The 27,530-nt window shown below is 42.2% G+C and overlaps 1 protein-coding gene across 1 annotated transcript in view; it reads right to left on the bottom strand.

Moving 5' to 3' along the window:
- Positions 1-14,454: 14,454 nt before the first annotated feature.
- Positions 14,455-27,530, bottom strand: part of LOC122531429 — a 30,715-nt gene continuing 17,639 nt past the window's right edge. Inside the window, exons 4-5 of the mRNA XM_043659351.1 lie at positions 23,311-23,321; positions 14,455-14,574 (exon numbers count right to left, since the gene is read on the bottom strand). Coding sequence (XP_043515286.1) covers positions 14,455-14,574; positions 23,311-23,321 — 131 coding nt within the window. The remainder of the gene's footprint in view (positions 14,575-23,310; positions 23,322-27,530) is intronic.

The raw sequence follows: 27,530 nt of genomic DNA on the forward strand, positions 1-27,530 counted from the left end.
GCTTGTATTCTTATTATTCCATCTTACCAGTGCCTACTTCAATCTCGAACCTGATCGAATATTAGTTTCTTGCTTTCTCCAACTCGTGTCTTTGTCAAAGTTCATCTAAAACGGGACGAGTATCAAAGCGAGCAAGAGAATCGACCAAGATTGCCCTAAACAGTTTTAACAGGACGGTCATTCAAGGATCCACTTGATAGTAATACGAAGGTAGCTGGAGTAGGATACTACCAAGAGAAGTTGGAGGGTGAAATAGGAAGAAAAGGGACCGGAAAGGACGAGTCAATGTGAGAGAAAGAGAGAAAGAGAGGGAGAGGGAAGGAAACGACTGGTCCCAGAGAACGACCTGAGGCTAACTGGTGCGTGCCGGTCGTGTGGCAAGCGCGGCAAAACCTGGTGCCAGAGGGGAAACTCTCGAAGAGAAGTGGACGGATGAGTACTTCAGTCGCTGTCAACTGGTTTACTCGGCCACTCCTACGCATCAGCTGTCCGGCCGATCTCCTCTCTCGAAACGGCCACCTCTTACATAAGAACTGTAACCCTCCATCCGACCCCCTGAAATTCCACGCTACCGGACTTTTCAACCGCGCCGTCCGCAAAGACCAGATGAAATTTATAACACTGTCGCCCGTCATCCTCTCTGATTCACCATTTTTTTGACCACTTCTCTTCGAGATTTCGTTTCCATCACGCGAAACGATGGAACATTGAAAAAAAAGTCTTCGTTCTTTTCTTTGTCGTCTGTTTCTCTTTTGTGGATATTTAATCGCATGTTTAAAGTGACTCGATGACCGATGAAAAAGACAGTAAAGATATAAATTGAAATGGAATAGAAGAGAAGTCTTCTCTCTTAGAACAATATCTCTAAAATACGACCTTTTATCATTTCATGGAATTTTGAATTACAAGGAAGACGAAATCTAGTCATTAGTATTTCTTGAATGCAGACAAGAAAAATTGTACAGCAGGTTTTGAGGAAGACTTCAATCTTCAAGATCGTGATAAATTCAATCGTGTCCTTACCTTTGACAATTTCCGAGAATTTTCTCGTTTCAGAGATGAACGTAAAGAATAAACTGACACGCAGAGATCGAAGAACAAGATTGGCTTTCGATCAAAAAGAGATCGTCGATCCATGGAAATCCACCGTACCAAAGAACGTACGTATGTTCTATGATCTCGAAACTCGAGATGTATGTATGAACGAATGACGAACGAGGAAGGTTTAACGACTCGCGTTCTTAGAAAAGCAAAGTATCCGCCAGTTGATAGTAAACACACCAGATGAATCGCATAATCACGTGGAAACGTCTTGTAGCAATCTAGCGGAAACAAACTAGCAAATTCATCATCCTGTTCGAGGCGAGACTCATCGAGCAGAGATCCACCACATCGCTATTGGCAGGCGGATGCGGTTTCACGAGCCAGATCACCACCAAGGTTTCCGTCGTTCTTATCAACGGTGCTCCAACGTTGATAACGACGACCACCAGCCTGAGAAAATCGAATTTCGCGACTTATAAATCCTCGGCTCTTCCGAATGCAAGTTAATTCGTTCGAGAAACTAGGTAAATTCGTAGAAAGAAATCTCGGATACTTAGGAAACTTGACTCTTTGGGATTAGGTGGGTTTAATTGTCCCACATTTTTTTGTTTTTTTTTGACAGTTAATGCATGGTGAGATATTTTTTAACCCACCCAAAGATATGTTTCAATGAATTTCATTTAACCTCTTGCGCTCGAATGACGTGCCAAATTTCGAGAATTTCTTGTTCCAAAATTGCAATATCTTTTAGGTATATTTGAGTTTATCTTTTAAGTATATTCAAGTGAAAATAGGCGAAATAATAAATTTATTACTTCTTAATAATTTCTATCCAGTGATGGAAATTATACCGACGAGTTCAAAGAGAAAGCAACGAATTATTGTATACGGTCACTCGTTATGGTCCGCAATCAGTTGCCCGGCGCAAGTGGTTAAAACGTCAATTACATGGTGGGATTATTTATGCCTCACTCTGTAAGAATGAATTTACATTCCTTTCCTTTCATTTTAAGAAATATTTTACGTTCAATAATTGAAACAAACGTTTCATTCCTTTCTTTTTTTTTTTTTTTGTATTAAAAAAAAATTCCGTACAGGTAGAGTTTTCTTTTTTTTCTTCAAAATTGCGTGTTAACAGTTTCCGTTCCGCCCTGGAGAAAATTTCGCAGTCTCTTTTTTTTTTTCAAAGGACGACGAATAATAAGAACTAAGTTATATAATAAGATATAATATATAATATAATAAGAACTAAGTTTCCTAATTCTTTGAATCTCCGAGTTCGTTGACTCCACGTTGTTGGTAAACACGCAGCTTTTTCCAGTTAGAGTTGCAAAAGAAAGTTAAAAACCGACAAGGGATAAATATTAATAAGATATAATGTTATCAACCTTGCCTTCTATCTGAAACGAGTCCTTGGAACGCAGTCGTTTGCTGATAAATTGTATTAATTTATGCAAATTGAACAGTGGCTTGTTAACCGATCGACGCGAACGCATCATCGACTAGACTAGTTTCGTCGAGTCCTTTTCCTCTTTGGTACGCGATACACTAGTTCGTTCGATGCCTACGCGATATCGAAAACTCGACTTGTATCGATTTTTCGGAGTTTTTTCTTTATCCGGGGAGAAAACCTGCTGGGAAAAACTGGATCCAATTTTAATCACTGGTCGATCGTCGATCGATTCAAAGACCGTCGCAGGTGCGTCCGGCGAAAAAATTTCGAAATTTAATATGGAACTGAACTCGACTTAAAACACAAATAAAATCAAATTCAATAATTCACGTTATTAAATTCAATTGAGATATAAAAATATAAGGGCAAGTGTTTCGAATGATATTAACATTTACTTTCGTCGAGGCGGAAACATCGTCATCGCTGAATTAACTACGCGTCGACCCTTTGAACTCGCGTGTCATCAAAATTTAGAAATTTATCGAAATTACCACAGTTTGACGAATTCCGACGAGAAACAAATTTTACACCGAGACAACTGAATTTTTATCTTATCGACAAAATCGGTCGCGCAACAACGTTGGAACCAAGTCCAGAGTTCAGAGGGGTTATAAACACTGCTCCACTGTCAGATCTCTGCCCTCTCGCCGTTTTACGAAGAAACGCAAACAGACGTAAGACGTCTCAGTTACTCAACGTCCACCACGTCAGGCCAATTATCCGGACGAGCAAAACGAAATCATCGACCATCGATCGATATTAATTCCACCGGGGCGGCGCGCGTTCTCTCGACCGAAGGTTACAACGAAGAAAGAAGAAAAGAACGAGGAGAAGAACGCGCGAGATGGGACGAAGGAGGAGGAGGAGGAGGGAAAAGCGGGCTGAGGGAGGCATACGGTACTGAAGGCTCCCCTGGACTCTCGGGCTCGGTTTTATATACACGACGTGTACCTGCCTTATGGGATACGGTGCCGGTATATTATGGTTAAGTTGTTGCTGGTCGAGGCATCTATTGGAGCGCAGCTTCTGGTCTCGCGAGAGATTATAGAGATAATGGGGCTCGGATAGCAGCATTGCTCGGTCCTCGCTCCCAACAAATTGCGGGGTTCATTCATCCTCCGCGATAGAGAGAAAAACTAGCCACGCTACTCGCCGCGCCGCGCACAGGATTACTTCTCCCCGCTCCGACGACTTTCTTCCCTCTTTCCCCTATCGCGCCAATCGCCGACACCTTCTTCGTCGTATCCTCGCTTCCCTTGGAATTACTATATTTTCAAAACCGTATGTATGCGTATTATATGGGAATATATCCGCTCATGTGTCGTACATGAAAAATTTGTAAATTTTCCAAATGAAAGATGTAGATTGAGATGAGAGTAGAATGAAAGGTGGTATCGATGTAGATTGAAGTGAGTTTTGAAAATGGTCAAAATGGTCTAACTCATCATTTTCGTTAACTTCGAAATTTTGTAGACACGAGACAGTGCATTTTTAGAAATTTGAATTATTCCTTTTTTATAAAATATTGCTTTACTTTAACGTCTCCGATGGAGATTTTATGCATCGGTCGTTTCTGTGTGTTATGTGGAAACTTGCGGCGAGGAAAGAATTTTAATTTTTCGCAAACAAGTCCGATAATCCGAATCTGTTGGATTTTTCTAGAGTGATATTTTTATGGTAGAATTTGGTACAGTAATGAAAAGAGGGGCGCATAAGAAATTCACGACTGGCAGGTGTTGCGCATACTGAAATAAGGAGAAGACTCATTGTCCATCTTATACGTCTTTTTGCATTTCCTTTCCATCGAAAGGACTGACTTTAGAAACTCTAAGGAACAAGAATTGTAACTCCGATTGTAACTATAATCTCTAAATACAATCGGTAAAAATTAATCAGTTAAAATACTACAAGAACATGGTTTCACAAACAGAACGTTTATTTAGAAAGAAGCTAAAAGTTTAGATATTTCGTTAGAAGAAGCTAAAAATCACTTTCAAAATCTTTGAGTAGAAGTTCCGAAACTCTGTATATCATCTTCGATGCCCTCGTCAATTGCAATTACGATGCTTTCTCGTGTCGATTATCATTTAAACTTTCTCTCACCCGGACGCCCATAATCCCAATTGCGTTCAAACGTCGCGTAGATCATCTCGCGCAAATCCTTTCTCTGAACGGTTTTCCCCATTCACGAGTGTCGCGTGTATAGTTATTTACGTTTCAAAAAGCTGGCAGGAAACGACGTTAAAACCAGGGGTCGATTACCGCGAAAATTGCAAATGATTCGCATTACACGCTGGCGAACACAATTTTCTTATCACACGCTGACTAATAACCGATCGAGGCGGATTTTTCATGCGGCGCGCGTGAACCAGTTTGCTCGGAACGAGGTTGGTTGGTACGAGGCGCAACCGTGCCCCGATATTTCTCCGGAATTCGCTCGCCTTTTCTCAATAACGCTCCCCTACAGTCACGGCTGCAATTACGTATTAATTTTTCAGCTGCTCGTGGAACCGCCTGGCCACTCGGTTTCGCGGGCCACGCTCGATTTCTGTCGAGCGATGGCCTCGATACCGCGAATCGCGAATATCTCTACCACGCTTTCGCGTTCCGGCCTTTCAATCGGACGGGGGAATAATTCGAAGTTATAACTCCTCGAACGAAATAAAGATCAAGAAGTGGCTAAAACTTTAATTAAATAAACAAACTTATCAATTAAATATATATTATCCCCTATGCAAATGAAGATAACATAATCGCCCAAAATTGCAATATTCTCTCTAAGCTCTAAATATATTTAAGTATAACCCAGGCGAAGACAGATAATAAATTTGTTAAATTACTTCTCAACGATTTCTAGTAACAGAAAGCGATGAATTACGGTTATTTGGTCACTCGTTATGGTCCGCAATCAGTTGCCAGCAGTTGCAGGCGGTCATCTCGTTCGAGACGAGAAAAATGAAAGTAACACTTCATCGAATGAATGAGAATTCGAAATACGAATTAAATATAATTCAATAATTAATTTCTCTTGACGTGCTCTAGAATGTTCTACTTCTCCAAATTAAATTAAATGAATGTGTCCAGTGTAAATGAAAACATCTTCAAGGGAAGATGAGTTTCAGCGCTTCGAGCAAAGATTGTTTGAAAACCTGCGAGAGCGAATCGAAAGGCTATCACTACTGGCAGCAGGAGCAGAGAGAGAGAGAGAGAGAGAGAGAGAGAGAGAGAGAGAGAGCGCATACTGGGCCCCCTCGACACAGAAAATTACACGCCGCGGATAATTTCACCCGGCGAAGCAGATATATAGGGGTGATCACGATAATTACTTCGTCGGTGTTTTTTGCCGTGATTTTTCGTCGAACCTTATGGGAACACTGTTACTTTTCGTTTTCCTTTTTTCGCGCATGTCGACGCTCCGTGCTCATGGGAATGATTATCTCACCAGCGAACTATCATCCGTACACCTGGAAACATCCTCCGTTCTATTTCTCTGACAAACTCGATGTTTCGTCCTACTAGGTGGAAACGCGATAAAGAGTAATAAAAAAACAATTCCAAGTGATCGTTCGAGATAATTTCTTCTATCCTGACGATTTTATATTTCCGAATCATTCGAAAATTCGGCAACATGGATCGTGAATTTCTGTCCATTTGACAGAAATTTAAATTTCAAACATGACAAGAATCCCCTCTGTGATACTCGATATGTAAAAAATTTTCTATATTTCACGTAAAAATCCGCAATCTACCAATCTATCAATTATGGCACATGGTCGTAATCAATTATATCCTGAAAACTCGATCGGTAAAACAGTAGCGATACAGCGCAACAGATGGTACGGCTTCGGACACGTTTCTTCTTCCAGGAAAGTTTTCCACGTTCGATCCAATTTCTTTTTTTTCCCCCGTGTCTCGGGTCAGGCTCGTTTCGCCGTGGCGAAAAAAGAAAAGAAAAAAAAAAATACAGAAAAAAGAGGGACGATTCCGGCGTGTAATTTGCGGGTATAGAGAACGCAACGAGCCGCGTCTTAGATCTCGCGGAGGATGGATTTAAGAGGGTAGGGGCACAGCCCAGGCTCGTAACGTATAAAGGGCGCGGGATAATCAATTACCCCAGCTACCGACTTCCCGAGAGAGCAATAACATCGGCCTGCTGGCTGCCGATGCAGGTCGTGTACCTGTTGCAACCGCGTACACACTTAATGATTATCCCCTAATCGTTCACGCTCGGTCGTTATTACACGCAGCCTCCTTACGGAGAGGAGCTTTCTCTCCAACAGACCAAAACCCTCCCTTTCGAACCGTCTCCTAACACCAGGTTTCCTCCTAATTCGGTTCGACGGTTGTATGCCGAAACATTTAACCAAGTGGCTCTACCTGGGAAATAAAAATATCCGGGGGTTGAGTCACAAATCGGTCGTCGTTAACCACTTGCGCATGGGCAACCGATTGCGGACCATAACGAGTGACCAAACCGTATACGATAATTCGTCGCTTTTCTTTTCTTTTCTTTTCTTTTCTTTTTTTTTTTTTTTTAACTCGTCGGTACGACATCACTGGATAGAAATTATTGCAAAGTGATCAATTTATTATTTGTTTTGCCTACTTAAATATACTTAAATGTACTAAAAACTGAGAAGATATTGCAATTGTGGGACAAAAAATTCTCGGCGTGCGTGGCACAAGAGGTTAATCTCTTCTCGAGCTCAGGAAAATATTATTCTGGTCAGTGGTGTACGTATATTTATATTTATACTTGTGATACATTTATGCAAAGTACGCGAAGTACGCGAAGTAATTGGTTGGGGTAGTGGTCGATTGCACTCGTTGCAGTCTTCTGATAACCTCTCAGACCGTTACTGAATTGAAGTTGTTTGAGGTGAATTGATCAGATTGTGTTATTCGATCTCTATAATACTTATATGAATTTTATATTTACATCCGTCTTGCACGGCCGAACGAAAGTTTGAAAGAGACGGTGAATTTCGAATTTGAACACTTTCAAAACTAAACAAAAAAGAAACTCTCAGATTTTCCGAATGTTCAGACCAGTGAAAAAAAAATTATTGCTTGCGAAAGGAAACGTAGAACAATATCACGTCAAATAACAATATCTCTTTAACACACTGCAGTTGTATCCTGCAATCAATCGGCTATACATACCTTCGCTCTGAATCATCCGTAAGGATATATCCGTTAAACAGCGAATCTCCCCCCAAAAAGACCGAGGCTTTTTCCTCTTTTCAATCACCGTTCGATCGAAGAGAGGGTTGAAACGAAGAAGCATTCAACTCATTCAGAAGAGAAAGCAAAAATGTAAATTCAACGGGAACAAGCGGAGGCTCGAGCTTTATGAAACTCGCTGCTTTATCAAACTAATCGGCAGTGTAATAATAAAAGCTGGCAATGACGCGACTGTTCGATTAGTCTCTCCTCAGTCGTTGCCGATGTTCATCCTCTCGAAACGACATATAGTCTCGCACAAATGTGGAACGAAAGAAAGAGAGAGAGAGAGAGAGAGAGAGTTGTAATACACGATAGTGCAACGAAGCTTAAGCTGCTGTCTGGACGTATTAAAGCCTTGATATTCCGCGGCAAACGTTAAGAGGCTCGAAATGGTGAATAAACGTTCGCTCGTAAAACGCGCGGCCAGCCGTATCTTCTAGGAGTAATGGCGCGTATGATACGCACCGAGTAGCTGCGCACCTCTCTTTTACCCCCTCCGTTTGCCTCTTACCTCGCCCATTGCTTTCGTTTTGCGGGTTTTACTTCTTCCTTTTTTTCTGTTTCTCCTCTCTCTATCCTCTTCGTAACCCGTTTCTCTTTTTCCCCAGTTGCTTTTCTATCTGCTCTTGCTTGTTTGCTTCTTCTTCTTCTTCGTCTCTTTTTTTTTTTTTTTTGTTTCTAACTGCTTTTCTACGGCAGTCTACTCGATTGCATTGAATTTGTTAATTGAGAAAAATCCGTGCAATTTCAGTCGATTGGTGTAGAGATTGATCGCGATTTAATTATTCTCGGGACGCGATTACTTGGTTTCTTCTTCTTTTTTCTCTCTCTCTCTTTCTCTCTCTCTCTCTCTCTCGCGAGGAATAACGATTAAATCGTTTTGCAGACTGCGCGAGGGAAAAAACGGGAAAGAGATGAAAGAGGGGAATTTCTCGAGGATTGATCGACGAAGATTCAGGAAGATAAGAGGCACCCCGAGGCACCGTTGCAACGCTATGATCGACTGTAATTACGTCTACGCTGCCTGTCGACAGTGACATAGGTCGTCACGTAGTATGATGTAATCCGCGGGAGTTTCGATTTGTCGCGAATTTCTTTGGAAATTAGTCTCCTTAATTTCTCTTCGTGTTAAACCTCGTCGATCACTTCGATTCACCCCGTCCACGAATGACTAAACAAAATAAACGAAACAGTACCTCATCGAAGAACCTCACGACTAAACGAATAATCGATAAAATCATAGTTAAAGTTAAAAAAGTCTCCGAACTAAAAGACCTTTGCGTATAAATTTTTTACCCATAACTTCGCATGGAAAGTTATACAGATCATTAATTCAAATCCGAAAAATGAAAAAAAAAAAAAGAAAATTCAGTCGACATTAAATACCATCCGTCGTCGCTGATTTATAATTGTTTTGTTTCGCTTGATTTATAATTGTTCCGAGACACATTTACCAACGGCTCCGCGGATAATTAATAAATTCGTTCCCAATCGAAAAAAAAGGACGATTCATTTCTCTCTGCGTGAATCAACACGGTCCGATATCTCATCGATGGATCGGCCGAATCTCGGGCCAGGGATCTTTCCATTTGCATCGTTAATACCTCCGCCGGGGCTGAATCATTTTTCTTCGACACAATGCCGCGCAGACCGCGAGTTACGCCAAGTTGTAACGTAACACCTGGCCGGTGGTTTCAGATACGAATCAGCTGTACGCCTATAAACGACAGCGGTTAACGTCGAACGCGGTTGTTACCGCGTAACGACCGCGACATGCTAATCGTTCGTCATTTTTCTAATTTACTCGCGCGCAGAGACAACGAGAGGAGTCAAGAGCAAGACTCGGATTCTCGAAAATTTGTTTGTCGATCTGAGCGAAATCGTCATTTAAAATCTTCCGATGAAAGTTTGTCAACAGTTTTTCACTTAATCGAAACTAATCCACTTTCTTATCCAATCCGAATTTAATCCAAACTCAGCTGGCTCTCGTTTTTCAACCGCTTGCGCTGGGCAACCGATTGCGGACCATAACGAGCGACCAAACAATCGTATAAAATGACTCGTCGCCTTCTTTTCGAACTCGTCGGTTATGACTATCACTGGATAGAAATTATTGAGAAGCGATAAATTTATTTTGTTTCTGTTTTGCCTGGGTTGTACTTAGATATACTTAAAAGATATAGAGAAGATATATTAAGGTAATTTTGGAATAAAAAATTCTCGACGCGTCAATTCCAGCGCAAGAGGTTGAAATCGACATGTGAAATATCATTTTATTGAAGCTTTTTCTCTATCGATTCGAAGCTGATCAAATCGAATTCCACCGTGTCTGAAGTTTGCAGTGATTTTACAAAACATTTTTCGCTCGTCGATCCGGAGCGATCGAACGAAAATAAATAATTCCATCCGCAATCAATGGCATTACGATACGAACTCGATGAATATTTCTTCCCCGATATCAATATGAATGAATATTTGTTGTCGAACAATGATGAATATTTGTTCTCGAGATCAAGAGGCAGAGACCAAATACGGAGAAATCTAACGAATTACGAAACACCATCAAGCTCCGATCGAGCGTTTCTTTCACCATTTCCTTCCTGCGTGTACGCGTCGTTAACGCGTGCATTAACCTATCCCGAAATTTCGCAACGACTCGAAAAAGGAAACTCGTAATAAAGAGGATCGTCGCAGATCTTCGCCAGCACGATCGATAAGGAGATTTCCATGGGAAATTAGTCCCGATGTTGATGAACTGACGCAACTCGCGTCAGTCACTGTACAACACCTCGCAAGTTCTCTTTTGAGAACACATATCTTTAGGTAAATTTTACTTAGGTCGCGTAGATTTTACTGCTTGCCATCGTGGTAATATTTACGCAATGCTATTCACTGTAGTAGCAGCAATTAGTAACTACACTATATTTATCGATGAAAGTTAGCTCGTCAAATTAGAGATCATTATATTTTCACATCTTTCACATTTTTCTTGCTTATAGACAACTTAGAGAATTTATTAGTCTCGCAATCAGTCAATTTCGGGTTTCTTCTCAAAAAAAAAAAAAAAAATAACAATTGCCATGTCCAAGTAAGTAGACTAACCAACGAAAGTAAGTAGTATCTTGCAGGCAACGGGACTAGTTTTCAAATATATTACTCGATATGTATTATTCGAGGAGCTGAAATCATTTTTGTATGTCTTGCAAAGAAAAGGAAAAAGTGGTGATTTTCGTAACGTTGGCCGATAACCGCTGACGAAGAGGAGAATGGTCACGCGTACGTGACAGCGGCCGACAATGTGCTAAGGAGAAGGGATCGCAGATGAAACGAATGAGAAGCTGGACGGGCGGAAAAAGCGCCTAGGATGTTTATCCGAGAAGGAAGAGATCAGAAAAGGAGGAGAAGGACTTCGGGGCCGAAAGTAATAAACGGAAGGTAGAACGAGCTTCTTAAACCGAGGGGAAAGGAGGGACGAGGCCGATTCCAGGTATAGAGAAGAAACGTTGAATTAATTAATGGAAGGAAGCTGCTTCGCACACGTATGTATGTAGCTATCTCGGGCGATAACCGACGCTCGGCTTGAAAGGAACACGCCCTCCCCGTTGCTGCAAGTCGTGAGGTTTCGAATATGCACTGAAACTTACACGTGTACACCTTTATGTATTCCATGGTTGGCAAGGGACTGAGTAGTAAGAGATTGAAAGAGGAAATTGTTGAAATTAAAGAATATTGTGGAACGCGCGCTCACGTGAGAGTAAAGAGACAAGGTCGCCAGACACGATCTTCACGTTTGAACCTACGATCGATCATATCGTCTTTCGCGGTGAAACACATTTTCGTGACGACGAGTTAACTCGTCGTGCGTAGTCAAAAGGTTGATACACGCCTTTCATCGATTTTTGGTGTGTCATTGACGTGTCGAAGGACGCACGGCATTAAAAATTATTACCGCTACGTCTCGTCCGTATCACGTGAATACAGGGACCTTCAGACGCAGCAGACAAATGAGCTGTTGGCCACCTTTCTCAACTTCCCTTCCTCCACTCGAGCAATTACCGAAAACAAAACCGTCGTGCGCACATAGAAACGAGCGAAAAGGGAGGTTAAAGCGAGCGACGAGGGGTTAGAGAAGCCGAAGATGTGAAGCAAGGCGAGCAACAGCAGCAGGAGGCGAACGATCGCGGCGAAACTCGGCAAAAGAACTCGGGAGAAGTTCGGTGCAGTAAGGAGCAAAGACAAAAACGAGGCTACACCGGTCACGACGGACCAAACGTATTAAAGGGGTTGGGAAGAGGGGGGGAGGGGCCCGGGAGAGAAAGACCGAGACTGGAAACCGGTAGAAAGGAGAGAAAAATAGCGAGAACGAGGTGGTAGGAGAGAGGAGAGAGAAAGAGAGGGAGAGGGAGATGGAGATACTACGGGCGGACCAAGAGAAAGCAGAAACGAGCAGCACGGGCACGTAGAGGCAGATCACCGACACAGACACAAGGGAAAGGGAAGGAGAAGCCGAAGGAGCCGGAGGATGGGGTAAAACGGACCCACCGTGAGCCACGTTCCCACGATCTCATGAATGAACTCGCGTGGCTACTCGCCACGTGGTGGGGAGGCTACTCTCCTTCCTCTTACCCTTGCTTCCTCTTCGTCCCTTACCGGCAACAGGCAACGACGTCGTCGTCCACGGCCGTATCTTTCGCCTGTCCTTCCTTTCGTGGTTTCTTTCTCTCTCTCTACCGGGAGGCAAAACCGAGACCTGGACACAACCAGGTGTGGTAGGGGTAACATCCCACCGTGGATCTACGTAGCCGGGGGTAAAGAACTCGGGGTCATCCTCGGGAAAGGATACGACACGTCGTGTCCGTTCCCGAGGAAATTTCAGACCGATTTCTCCACAGCCCTTCTGCAAACGGATTTTTCCATCGTCTCGGTTGGAGAAAGTATCATATTGATGGTTGGCCGTTTAGGGGGTTTGGGAATTTGCAAGAGCAGTCGGAACGGAGAATTGTTGAGAGTCTAAATTCTTTGTACACTTGCTCCATAGAGGATTGAACTTCGTTTCTGATTCGATGAAAGAACGATACTATATTACGCATACTTACTATCTAGTTAATAAAGAGACAAGAATAAATACGAGGTAAGGTGTTCGAATATTTAAGGAAAAACGGACGGAGCACGACTAACAATTGTAACGGTATCTGTTACAAAGAATCATTTCACGTGTTGAAATATTGGGCAATGAGGTTACGTCGGAAACGAATACGGAGATGATTTCAGCGGTGCCTTTTTTTTTTCTTTTTCTTTTTTTTGACTCACTTCCGGTGAGTCGATTCGTTGACAAAGACTTTGAAAAGTTTCCTCAATGGTCGAGGAAATAATTAATAAGTTGTAAAGGCTGATCTCTTACGAATTCCGCCAGGCCCTATCGTCGAGATTCCAATTTAAAATTACTTTAAAACGATTATTAAATTAATCGGAATTAGTATAATCTGTCGCGAATTCTCAGCAATCCGAGAACTCTAACAGCACTTTCTGTCGTCGCGCAATGGACGCGAGTCCATCGATCGAACTCCTATGCGTATAACGGCTTTGATTTAGGTGTTTCGCTGTGTCGACTACTATAAAGTCGCTGACGCAACTTATATATTAAACGGCGATGCGTCGGGACGGTTGGAACGGTTGCACAAGAAACGGAGCAGGTTTCGCGGTAATTGCGCTTTGCAATTGTAAAAAGAGGCGACCACACGGTGGGGGCAAAGTAATTCCGGGCGATTCGGTCTGACAGAGCGGCAGCGTATTGAAATTTTCTGAGAAATTGCGTGCTTTTTACCACGGCTGCCCCAATCCCACTAGCGAATTGAAAGAAACTAGTCTACTCCTACTATCGGCGATACACAATTTCCTGTTAATTAATTCTCTGTACGCAAACGTGCGTTTTTACATTCGTCGGTCGCAAACTGAATCACCCAGCTTCATAATCCCGGGCGTATAATCTTTTTATCGTTCTATAAAAATTTTTACGTCGTTTATCCTCGATGGATCGCGGATTTCCGTTCGTAGGAGATTTGAAACGTGCAGAAACATTCAGTGCATCGAGATGTTCTGTTTGTCTAGTTGTATAAATGTATAGTTGTATGGCTGTTATAAATGTGTCTACTGTCGCAAGAAGTGTGTATAAAATATTTGATATCTTCCGGACGGGGATAAAGATCTGAAAGGAAGACGAACGACAAAATCTCGGTGACTCGTTTCTGTGCAAGTACTCGATCACCAGATTTGGTAAACCAATCGTATGAAAATTTTATTTTTAACAGGGAATTTACTTTCACGGCGCTCAAACCAAAAACTCGAAAGAATTCGCGATTCATAAAACATCTTTCAGATCCTAGAACAGTATTTGACAAAAGAAAAGAAAACAACTCTACAGAAAATAGAAAAATCGTGACATTCAACAGAAATCCAAAGAACAAACGCAGAAAATCGGTCGGACTGCAATATATTTCGACTTGTGCTCGGGAAAAGTATTTTTAACCGTATCCGTGACATGATGGCAGGACGCATTAACGCAGCCGAGTTATCAGTCAGCAAAATCAGAAATCAAGGCTCGATATATCAGGGCGAATTAAACCGTTACGGACTACTAATTGCGGGACCGGGTTTCGTGGCCGTCCACGGAGATAAACCGGCTTGTCGAATCACGTGAGAAAACACGAGAGAACGAGAGGCCGCTTCCTTTATTAGTTCCTGGTCCACCCTCTGCGGCCTGGCTCTCTCTGGTTGCCTCTTGGTGAATGAAGCCGAGTCGCGTGGCGCCTCGTGACGTCACAACCTGTTGCTACCTGTTTCTCTCCTTCCTCCTTTATTCCCTTCGCGTGTGTACCTTCCTATCTGTTCCTTATCGACCAACTCTCCCCTCCAACAGCAGCTCGCCGTACGATATCTCTTTCCCTCTTGTTTCGTGTACACGTAACACGCTCTTGGTTATCTCGAACGACTCTGAACATATCCCGAAGTTAAGATTTTGATTATATATCGATATCAAGTTTGAAGACTAAGATTTCGCTCCGGGAGAGAGCATTTTTGGAACTTTCGAATTGGAAATTAAAGATCGGTTTGCCTTCAGGCATCTTGGGAAACACTCTGCACTCACCTGAAATTGAGATTCCGATCGTATCGAAACTTGAACCGAGCTCGAAAACCAAGATTTCACTCCGCGAGATTTTTGAAACTTTCCAACTTGGTTTTCGAAGATTAAAGATCGAAATAAAGACGACTATTGGAATATTCTTAATGCGTCGCAGGAAACTTGGTTCCGAAATTTCAATTGGGCAGACTCTCAGATAATTCAGATAATGAAACTTGAAGGAACTCGGATTTCCGGGCATTAAATGAGGATTACATTGAAAATTTTAATTCCGTTAAGATCTGGGCTAAATTTGAAAAGGCGAAATCTCAGGAGAACGACAGCTTAATGTAATTTGGAGTTTTGTAAATTAAATGGAACACAGATAATAGAAATGTTTTTTCTGCAGCCAGCGCGAGTTCTAGCAAACTTCTGTTTAATTATACGAAGAAACGAATCGTAAATATTGGCGAAACTTGCTAAAGTAACGCGACCTCGAGGATTCTTCAGGTTCCGTCCGAGTCCAGGAAGATTCCTGTTTTACCTATCGTGGGTTACGTGGACGACGGCCACGCCGCCTATGTAGAAGGCCTCGAAGTCTCTCTGCACAGTGCAGGATAAACAGAACCGGTAGAGGTAGCCACTTTCCGGTTTCGATCCGGTGGCCTCGGCCGCACGCTGCAAAATCATTCGCAACACAGATCGGCGCAGCGACAAGCGCGTATGCATTTTTTACGAGACTAAACTATCTTTAAATCCCGCTCAATAAGGTGTCGAGCAGAGAGAGAGAGAAAGAGAGAGAAAGAGAGAGAGAAAGGTTCGTTTCTATCGAACGCCTCCGACCAATGCCCCCGGCAACGTCTATTTAAGGCGAACAGAAACACACCGATCGCGAACCGGTATAATCGAACACGACTCCCACCGCGCGCGCGCGCGCGTGTGTGTGTGTGTGTGTGTGTGTGGTGTGCCTTTATCAAAGCTATTTACCATTTATCAGCAATGAAATTGATTACTCTGCAAATCGATGAAAATACATTTGCAATTACATAACGCCAAACGATAACAATTTCTTTTTTCTTTCTTATTTTCACGAATTATTTACGATCTGACCCATATTGAGACTGTAGCGATCGGCTATTTTTTCATAGTCGATAATTTTCACCAGAGACCAGCGAATTTTGTTGTATACAATTTGGAGAAATTTAACAAACTCGTAAAACGCGAAACGACACCGAGTACACGTAAATCGATGAATATAACATTGACACGTATATGTTCGAACTTATTATAATTCATTTTTAGGCGGAGAATCGCGCCAGTTATAACGGGCCGCGTAAAAATACGCGAGGAAACGAATAACGGTAACAAGTATTGGGGATGAATTTAGACGGAGCACAAATCGGAGAGAAAGAGATCCCCCGGTGGCGGGAAAGCAGAGAACGACACTTGAAGAATTTATACTCGCTGGTCTAAAAATAGGGGATCGATGCATCGTATTCTTGGTTCGAAGAATGAACAGCGGTATAAATCATTGAAATAACAAGCTGCCAGTCAGCGATAACTAATTCCAGAGATCGATACGCGACAGTTACCCGCGGTGCAAGATAAATTCGTCGCTGAACTTAACGAAAATAATCGGCGTCCTCCACCATTGAGAAACACAAGTATCAATGAAGATGTACCGAAACTCTTTGCCAATTGCATTAACGTAATCTAAAATAAAAACCCATTACTTTCCACGTCTCTATTGTCCTTTCCAGAATCGATGAAATATTTAGCCGATCGAAGCTGAATTTACTAAAAATAATCGATCTATTCCCCTGCTATAAAAGAGACACTTATCAACGACACGTTCACAAACCCAGGATAATAATCTAATCGCTTCGATTCTATTATTCTCTTCTTCCAATGTACAATGAATTTATATATATACATCAACGTTCTCCATCTTTGAAAGGTACAAATATCAATGAACGAGTATCGAAACTCTTCGCTAATTGCATTAACGCGATCTAAATTCGTTTCGATTTTTTTGTCTTTCCTGTCTAAAGAATACATATACAGATTCTATGAAGAATTCAGAAACAATCAACCTGCTCCGGCTTCGCAAATAGCAAACATCACATTGCTAAATTCCTATCGCGGATCTCAACTAAACTATGTGAATTTATTAATTAATACGTGCCCGTTACCAAAGAACCAGGTATCAATGAATAGACACAACACCGCCTCCGCAAATTTTCCTCGCACAATCCATTATAATAAGTGTGATTAACTACGTCATTCCACTCCTATTAGTCTCGTCGTCCGACAAGAGAAATATGTATACACAAGACTCGGCGAACAATACCCCGTGCAGAAGCTTCTGAAGAAGGTCTGGTTCTTCACGGTCCTCAAGGAGCGTTGTAAGAGAGCGGAGGGCAATTTGGAAATCTTGAAATTCTCTCCTCTCTCACGAGCGCAGCATCTGTGTTCACTGGCAAACGCGAGGCCGGTGAACGAGGGAAAGAACGGCGACGAAAAGAAAAAGGAGGGAGAGAGAGAGAGAGAGAGAGAGAGAGAGAGAGAAAGAGGGTTTGTTTGAAACTGTAAATCGTCGTCCTCGGGGATCGAGGACGTGAGAACTGTATCTGCGTCTGGTCGCCGGTAGGTAAGCAAACCGGGCCGAACGAGAGACAGGGACGAAGAAGTTGAAGCAGTCCACGGAGACAGAAAGAAGGAGAGAAAGGGGAGACAGAGGGGGGGGAGAGAGAGAGAGAGAGAGAGAGAGAGAGAGAGAGAGAGAGAGACTGTTCGACCGCACGCACAGCTGCGGTTACGCATTTCGCGCAATGCTTCTTCTCCGCCGCAGTGTTCTTTGCACACACGACCGGAGAAACGGCCCACGCCGACGATCGATTCCCTTCGATGATAAACGAACGTTTCTTTTTTTAAAAGCAACCCAGGAGACGTTGTAACACGTAGAGGTTGTAACGCTCGAGATGAGAGTGAACGGAAAGGAAGAGAAAAGAGGATAAAAGGAAGAAAGATTGTAACGCGTCAACGTGGGAGACTCGAATCGCTATGGTGATTTCTTTTTTTAACCGATCGTCGAACAAATATCGTTAGGGCGTTAAGACAGATACGTGCCTCTAGGGATTTATGCTAGAAATTCATTGAAACCTAAGTCGGCGGATTTCATCTCACTTTGTGTTTTATAGTCTTCAGAGAGGTCACAAAATCATTTCAAAATTGACACTGGAACTATCTATAACTATAACTAAAGTGATCAAAATCAATTTATAATTTTTGTTACATATTTTATAGACGTAAAGCAGCATTTTTAAAGACTTAAATCGTTATTCGTAAGATATACAAATAAAAGTCCATCGTATTATAAAGTCTCGCTAAATATTTTTTTGGACTTCAGTGTCTCCGATGGAAATTTTATTCTTTAATCGTCGGAGTTCTAATGTCAGATAATTAAGTAAGAGTTAAGTTAGAATTTTTTACTGTCTTACTCGCTGTCGACTCACTTCTTTCAAAAATAATGTTGAATTTCATTCAAACAAGCGGAATTAACTTTTTTTTCTAAACTTTACAATTTCATTTGCTTGACCGCCAATTTCATTTACAAAAAGAACCCTTCACGTCTCCTGTTTCATCCACATTATCCGTGCAATCAATCACACTTTACCTTGTCATCATAATCGTTTTACCTTTACCTAACAATGCAGGGAAGAAACTTACAAGAATTTCACGGCTGCGTCGTTTAATTACAGTGGGAAAGGATTAAAAATAATCGATGGATCGAACGAGCTGGTACGTAGGAGTAACAGGTAGACGCAAGTAGAATGCAAACGGTGGATAATATAGAAAAAAAAAAAAAAAAGGCGAGCGACACAAGCGTGGGACCGGTCAACATGGTCCCATAAGTTCACGTTTCCCTTTCATGATCCTTTCGAGCGTGCACCCTCGTCCAATCGCTCTTCCCCACGATCACGCACATTCTCATGCACTCGTCAGGCTTCGACCGCATTTTTTCCTTTATTTCTTTTTTTTTTTTTCCTCCTCTTTCGACGTTTTCCCTGCCACATTCTGCTCCGTCTCGAATACTCCAACGATCCGATCTCTGATTTTTATCGACAGTCTCTTCAACGAGATTTCAACTGACTTTGGTGACAATCGATCCTTCGTTTTCCAAAGCGGAAAAAATATACGAATGACGATCGCGAGGCGCTAGTTTCTCGGAGTTTCTTCGCTTGAAAGATTCGTTTGTCTATTTCATTTGTGAATCGAAGAGGATCGAAGAGAAAATTCGATGTCGAGAATTTCTTCTTTTGAAATTTTATTATTCCTCTTATGTCGATGTCATGCAACATCATGTCTATATTCATTATAATTACTACTAGCAATCATAAAAAATTTTATAATTCAGTTAAATTTAAGTATAACGTCTCCTCTTACAGAGGACGGTCGAGTGCAGAGGAAATATCAAGATACCAAGATAGATGAAAAAAAAAAATAAGAACACGCGAAGACCACTTCACAAGCATCCTGAAACAGCCTAACAAATCTTCGCGCGGTGCATGGCGAATCTTCGGGGAAAATCCAGAGAGTGACGTTTTCGTTTCTTTCTGTTCTCTTGGAAATTCCAAGAGAGATACAACAACGACGTCCATTCGTCGACATGCACCACTGACGACGACGTTGCACCCGCAGAAAAAGGGCCGTGTTTTTACCGCCGGTGGAAGAAAACGTGGAAGGGGCCCTGGCATTCGAAAGTCGTCGCCTGGGTAAACTTCAGCTCGCGCGCGCTCGTATCTTTCAGTCCCGCCACTTTTAAATAACACTACTGTACCTGGTCTACGTGACTAGACTCTCTCTCTCTCTCTCTCTCTCTCTTCGTCTGCCTGTACACCGACGAATCTTATCAATCACACGTCGTGCAAGAGACACAGACGAATATTTTCCTTTCCACTCCTTAAACGACTCGTCGGTGCCGTTCATCCGCGACACGGACGACACGCGCCATCGCGAAATTTTCATCGAAACAACCCACGGACTGTCAAGTGGAGGACGTCGTAAAGTTTCACGACGTTGTTGTCCGGAATCTGTTACGAGACAACGAAGATTCTCCAAGCCCTTTCTTCCAGCAAAATCACCAAAATGCTGAACTTTTACAAGCTTCAACGCAATGAGTCAATGAAACGATCTTCTGCGGAGATTCACGAAGAAAAACTGGCTGTTTTCAACAATTTTCGTGAACAGTAGAAATATTCTAGGTCTGACGATAATCTTCTTTTAGATTTCGATGGGACTGCCAGATTAGATCTACGGTCGAAACCAGTTGTTACCTTTTTGCCTGTGTAACATGTACTGATTAACGAGGCATTTCGAATTTTTTTTTTTTTGCAAAATTTTATCGCGATGGAAAACTCTGGTGATAGTCGCTTGGCGACTAGGGTAACAAATATCCAAGAATAAAACGGACGACGATCCTCTTAAAAACTAAGCGCAGATTCTATTTTGAATGTAATTGCGAACAGCAGAATAATTTAGCTCGGATTTTAAAGCTGTCGCGCGATTCAATGAAAACTTCAGGTGTTAATTTCAAACGAATTATAAATTTCTTCATTTATATTGGAAAATCTCCATCTCGGCCGTTTCTATTATTCACCGCATCGATCAATTATGGATATTCTTATTTTTCGTCTCGATTACGTCCGCAAACTACGAAGACGATCGAGGCCACTTGGAGAACGAATCATTCATCAGACACCGATTCAAATTCCTCGCCATCTCGTACTATTTCATCAAATAATCGTGCCTCGAATCATTCAGGAAGAAACGATGCACTTGAGAAGAGCAACACCAAAAAAGAAAAAAAAATCATTTAACCATTTGCGCTGGCAACTGATTGCGGACCATAACGAGTGACCAAACCGTATGCCAATAATTCGTCGCTTTCCTTTTGAACTCGCCGGTATGACGTCACTCGGATTAGAAATTACTGAGAAGTATACAATTTATTATTTGTTTCGCCTGTTTTGTTCGACTTAAATATACTCAAATCTGAGAAAATATTGGCAATTTTGCGAACAAAAGAATGCTCGACGCGCGTGGTCATCGGAGAACATGCTGAGAGAATACTGAAAAGCGAACTATTTGTTAACGTTGTAACGTTAATTCAGTAGGTAGAAACAAATCTCCGCTTTAGGCTGCATTACTTTCAATTCTATATTCGTGAAAATATGAAATTGCGCCGGTCTACTAACATAGCGAAAGAATACGACACTTGGCTAGATTATTAGCATTCTGCCGCTATTGTCAACTCCCTTTCGAACTTACATTCCTCCCCATTGTACATCCACCTCGGTTCGAGAAAGGATTAACCCGCTGAAAGTTGCTCCAAGATTTTCAAAAGCGAGGGAGCTGTCGATCGTAGCGTTCAATTTGTCATTCCAAGAAGCGAACCTGTAGTGACGCGGCTACGCGCGTTATGTATGTACGTGTGTATGTATGTATATACAATTTATTCCGCAGCCAGGTAGCGAGTATACCGGATGAGCATGGCTCGACGTCTTACGTGCCCTGTGTGCTACGAAGGGCCACCTGACGAAGAAAGAGAGCCCCAACTACGCTCACTTTTCTCCATGGTCATGTGTGTTACGGTATCGAAGGACAGACTTGTGCCAAGTCTTTCCGCTGCCAGTGCATTTTTCTTTTTTTTTTTTTCTTTAACGCTTTTCTTCACGCAATCCATCGAAATGCACTCACGAAGATCAATACCACACGCTGATGCGACAAACATCCGGTTGGTTTCGACCGATGAATTCGTTTCGAACGAATTCTGCATAGCACGTGGTGCAACACTTGCTTCGTTTCTCTTTGACACGTGACAAATTTCTATATTTCTCTCTCTCTCTTTCTCTTTCTCGAGGAAAACTGAGGAGCATCTTCGAAGGCAGTGTAAATGCAACCTGCATTAAAACTCTCTGGTCGTGGTTAAAGTTCGTAAGTAGGTAAACAAGGGTAAGAAGGACCCAAGGGCCAAATGATAGAAATCAGAGATCTCACGTCGGATCCTTACAGTTACTGTCCACGAATTTTCCTTCTCGTTTGAACGAATAGAGAGAGAGAACGATCCGAACGTGGAATTGAAATGAGAAATGAATTTGCACACGAAGTGCGATGAAATTGTAATTTTGAGTCTGATAAAAGTCAGAATTAATTTGATCAAAATTATAGCTATGTGTTTTTGGTAGGTACAAGGGCAAGCTTGGATCGAAAAAGATAATTCGATAATTCTAGTGTTGTCAACCATTCTTTACTTTAGTCAATATTAAAAAATACTCTGATGCAACAAAGTCAGAGACCAATCAAACTTTATGAACGTAGCCAAAGAAAACGAAGACTCGTTTTGTCTATTAAAAATTCTATCGTTCACCATTTACATTATTACACGCGTTCCGTATAATTTTTTTGCATCCTGAAATTTCGCACGAACGCACGAAAATTCAGAACTGTTACCTAGTTCTCGGCGGAAAAATCTCCATCCGATTTTCAGTCCAGTCTCCGCTTAGCGTGGATTACTAATCTCACTTCCGATCAATCTTTCGTCGTTTTCGACCGATCTTGATCAACCGACGAGAAAAAAGAAAAAACATTTTCAAGGACGCTTTCGACCGTAACTTTCGCAAATCTTTATCTCTTTATCATTCGTATCTCTAAACGCGAGATCCAGATTAGCGCGATTAGCCGGGAGGGCAATTATCGCCCGGGTCAGAGTTTGCTGCTCAAGACGAGACGATTAATTAATTCGAAAGCCGACACGATTGCGATAATTAGAGGAACGAGAGGTTTCCTCGCTGGTCGTGCGGTTCGTTCACGCAATTTTCTTGTTAGACGGACAGAAGCGTCTGGCAACAAAGCTTTCCCAGTCCGGTAAAAGGCTGGACGCGGTGAGAAGGAAACGCGGAAAAGAAACAAATTTTCACGCGCGCGTACGCGCGTCAATGTCGCCGCGGACAATGGCTATTTGCATAAAACATTCCGGCCGGCAACTGTCATCAGACGTCCTATCAAGTGGCAACGGGGTGAGAACGAAGATCCGGTGACAATGGCGAGCCGAACGGTTGTTACGACTAGTCTTGAGAAAACTTGCATTATTCAATGGCCTCCTGCGATCGTCCCAGGAAAATGTAAACGTCTCTCCTCGTCTCCTCGAATAAAATAATCCCTCCTCTTTTTCTTTTTTTTTTTTTTTCTTTTCACGTCGCGAACCGATCGAGGAACCGATCTTTTATTTAAACACTACGTTTGCCTCTTTGAAGGAGACACTTGGCATATTTATTACACGTCCAGCTGTAAAGTTGCAATCGCTCACACACAAGAATCGTTTACATTCGCGAATTAACACGATTAACGGGCAGCTTTCAATTTGCTTTTCGCGTCGATGCGACTCCAAGAACAAACGTTGAGAATAAACGTAAGATTTACCTTCGGCTTGAGGTGAAATTATGAGAAGAATTTTTCTATTTTATCGATGCGCGCGAATATCAAATACGTCTCGTCTGTTTCATTTCTTCCGCGAACTTCACACGGATCCATCTCGAATTTTTTTTCGTCACAAATTAGGAAAACCTTGTTTATGGGGGATACCTTCTAACGCGATGATTTTCGTCGAGTTCGCGCAGAGATTGAGAAAGACTTATTAAACCGATGTTAACAACGAATCGCTCGAGTCTTCGCGAGGAGGAGTTTGACCTGCAATTCCAAATGTTGGAGCTTCGACAGACTTGTCCACCTAGCTTTCCATAGGGAAAACGCTTCCTTCGTCGACGTGTGACGTCCACGCCGACGAAGGTTGAACGACTCGCAACGAAACCGCTAATTACTAGAACCGCGACGCGTTTGTTAACCGTTCACGGTTGATTAAACGCCTCTATACACTCCGTTCTGCCTTGAAAAATTTTATCGGCCGTGTCATTCATTATAATCGATACGCGAGCATACACACGCGAGTGACTCACAAAAGTATTTCAACGCTTGCATATGTGCATTGCATGAAATATTTTGAAATTTCATTAGCACCGTTCATCTCATTGAAACGATCGTCGCTACGCTGTTTGAATTTCGAACAACACGTTTATTGTAGGCATATATCTAGCAAAAAAAAAAAAAAGTTGAAGTGCAAACAGCCATTTTAACCTATTGCGCTGGAATGACGTACCGCGCACGTCGAGAATTTCCTGTGCCAAATTGCAACGTTTTCTCAGTTTTAAGTACACCTAAATGTAACCCAGGCGAAAACAAATGAGTTTAACTTAACTTCTTAACAACATCTGTCCAGCGATAAAAGAAGAAAAAAGCGACGAATTATTGTATAACGGTTCGGTCGCTCGTTATGGTCCGCGAACCAGTTACTAACACAAGGGATTAATGCCACGTAGAAATTTTCGAAACTTCAAACAACGAACGAAAGTTTATTGTTACTCGAATTTCTGCTACTTTCGTCGACTTTAATCCCGCACATCGTGTGCACAAGTCATTCTTCGTGGCTTTCCGTCGAAGAAAATCGCGTTGGTGGAAAGCAAAGCGCGGCGGCTGGAACGGAATCACCGTGTTAAAACGTTTCCAAGGATGATTCACGGGTCACGCGAGAAACGGTGGAAAAGCCGGTGGAATCAGTGAAAAATTGCGATCGTGTGCGTAACGAGCGCAACCGTAGAGGAGTTGGATAAGTGGGTGGACACGACGGTGGATCCAGCAGCAGATCGGAGCAGAGTGCGTGCGTACACGCGCACGCACACACGCCAGGCAAAGGAGAATGGAAGGCGGGGGCGTTCCAGTGGGGGGGCCTTAATGAGGATGCTGCTGATTATCCAATTCGTAAATTCTCGCTACATTTTGATCGTGCTCGCCGAGCCGCGAGTAACAAGAATTACTCTGTGCTCCGCTACCACCCGATTGCCTCTGTCCGTTCTCGCCGATTTCTCGCCGATTCCACGCGTGTCCCGCTTTTACTTTCCACTCTCCTGCCGATTTTTTTTTTTTTTTGTCCAAGCAACAACAACACGACCGAAACGACAATCGCGACGATCACATCTTGTTTTTTTACTCTGAGGGAGTAAAATCGTGTACTTGCCATTACCAGTTGAATTTCATGGAATTTTCGTGTATCGATGTATGTGTATTATTTTCTTAATTGATTTGACTCCGATACACGAATATTATCCATTAAATTTTGCCCAATCGTTACTGTAACTATATAGGAAGTCTCTACTAAAACAAATTCGTAATTCTTTTATTTCTTTTTTCATTCCAACGTTTGAGAAAAACAATTTTCAAAACGTAATGAAAAAAAAAATCATGTTTCAATTTAAATTTAATTTAAAATTAACGAAATTAGTTTTTTCTTATATCTCGATGTTTTATTGAAAAAAAAAAAAAAAAACAGGTGAGAAGAAACTTTTGGCCCATCCTGTATATCAGATAAGGTGAGAAGAAACTTATCGCGCATCACGTGTCAATTCAATGCCGTGAAACTTACAAACGAAGAAATTGCAACAACTTTTGAATTTTAAAACTGATAACTCGAGATACCCCGAGATCGTGCGAAACGAACATTCGGGTCAATCTGACACGAAATACATCCAATATGAAATAGATGATGAACGTTTTTTCCTCTTTCGGCTGACAGGTTTTTAATCGATATTTCGGTCGGTTCCTCTAAGGGAAGGGAATGTGTACACCGCGCATATTAACCACTTTGCTGGCTGCATTGACGCAATTGCACCGTCGAAGAACTGTTCACTGTCAAGGACGAGTCGAGTCTTCTTCCTTTAGACGCAGACGACGCTGCATTAAAACAGTACGGATTGTATAATATCGAAATATTGGGAACGGTGTGGCCATCGTGGCAGAATGGAATTTTGCAAGAGAGCACACACGCTCGCCAACAACAACGGTGCTCTTTGCTCGCGCCTCGACTCTGGACATCCGATCGAAACGACGGATAACAACAGCCGGACAGATAACAGATGGACAGACTTCGTTGTTTAATATTTAACACATTATTCACGAGAAACGTGAATCGACGCCTTTTATTTTCCAACTGCTGGCAAATGGCGTGAATCAATATCTCGCGTTTATTGCGTTATTATATACTCGATACGTTTCCACATTATTGAATACGCCATACGTGCGTACGATAATTGTTATCGTTGATAACATCTGAACGCAAGTGAGAGTTGATCACGCAGGATGATCAGAGTTCAACGTTTTTCGTGGAAATTTGATAAATATCATTTTTCGAGGCTTGAACGACTTTTCATAAAACACAGAAACAACAGTTTGATTTCTTTTTAATGCCGTAGTTTCTCACATCTCCGAGCAGCTTTGGTGTTACTATATTCCGTATATATACTTAAATAGATTGCAGCTGCACTCTAATTAACAATATTTTGATATTTCCCGCCTCTATGGATCATCGTATAAAGACGAACCTGTCGTTCGTGGAATTCGTTTGCTGGAGCCTCGAGCGTCGAGCAAATTGTATGCAAATCGGCTGGCGATATTTTTAGACGGTATTATATGCACTCTTGATCAATTGTCCTGTACCTTTGGAATACAGATACCGCATGTTTTAATACTCGAAAGCCACTTCCAAGAATTTTCTTTACGAGCGTACTTTGTTTCGAGCAACGTCATCTTTTTTCGGAGTAACTTCGATCCTTTTTTTCTTTTTTTTCATTCTTTCGTGGAAAAAATAATATTATCGCGAAACACATATTTTTCCATCCCTTCTCTCTCTCTCTCTCTCTTTCTCTCTGTAGATGATCGGGTCGTCCTGTTGTTTTTTCCTCGCCACGTTTTAAATTTTAAAATAGCACAACACGCAACATCGTCGTGCGAGCCGGTCTGCGCGATCTAATCGGACAAGTTATACACGAGTAAGTGCTTATGCAGCTAACGCTCATATTATGCAAGCATCACTCGATGTAAGTGCACCTTTTAGTGTCACAATCCAACAGTTAACAGGACACCACTACAACCGGCCGCCGGTTGGATCGATCGTGTTTCAACAGAGACACACAGTCCTGGAATATAGCTGATTTCAGAATTCCTTCGACCTACATGAACCCTTCCATCTTCGGCCCTCTCTCTGGGTAGTAAACAAAATTCCAAGCAATTTTTACATCCTCCCGTAAGAACGCGAGCGCGAGCCGAGCCAGGGATATTCCGTTGACTCTGCGCGATTTCGATCGGCCGCCTCTGATACTCGAGAGGGACGAATTGAAAAAAAGAAACGTCGTTCTTTCGAGAACACCGCCAAAATTCGTGCTTCGCAATCAATCAGAAGGATGATTTCAATTCGTTGGAAAGAAAGAAAAAAAAAAAAAAAAAAGAATCTAAAAATTATCAAAATCCAAAAAGCTAACAAAGCCAGGAGGAAGTAATCATGTGCAGAGGGAGAGAGAGAGAGAGAGGAAGAAATTGAAATGAATTTCCTCGTGATTGCGATTACGGTTGCGTTGGTAGGTGTGCTCGGGTGCGGAAACCTGTTACGCGTTCGTGGCACATATAACCGCGTGCATTAACTGTAAAGATGCCCGATGAATATGCCTGCGCGAGACTGCGGGAAATTCAACGTTCCCCCTCGTGCTACTGAAACGCGCGGTGAATTAACGTCACACAAGGGAGCCA

Source organism: Frieseomelitta varia, unplaced genomic scaffold (genome assembly GCF_011392965.1).
Source record: "Frieseomelitta varia isolate USP_RPSP 00005682 unplaced genomic scaffold, Fvar_1.2 scaffold_40, whole genome shotgun sequence".
Classification (NCBI taxonomy): domain Eukaryota; kingdom Metazoa; phylum Arthropoda; class Insecta; order Hymenoptera; family Apidae; genus Frieseomelitta; species Frieseomelitta varia.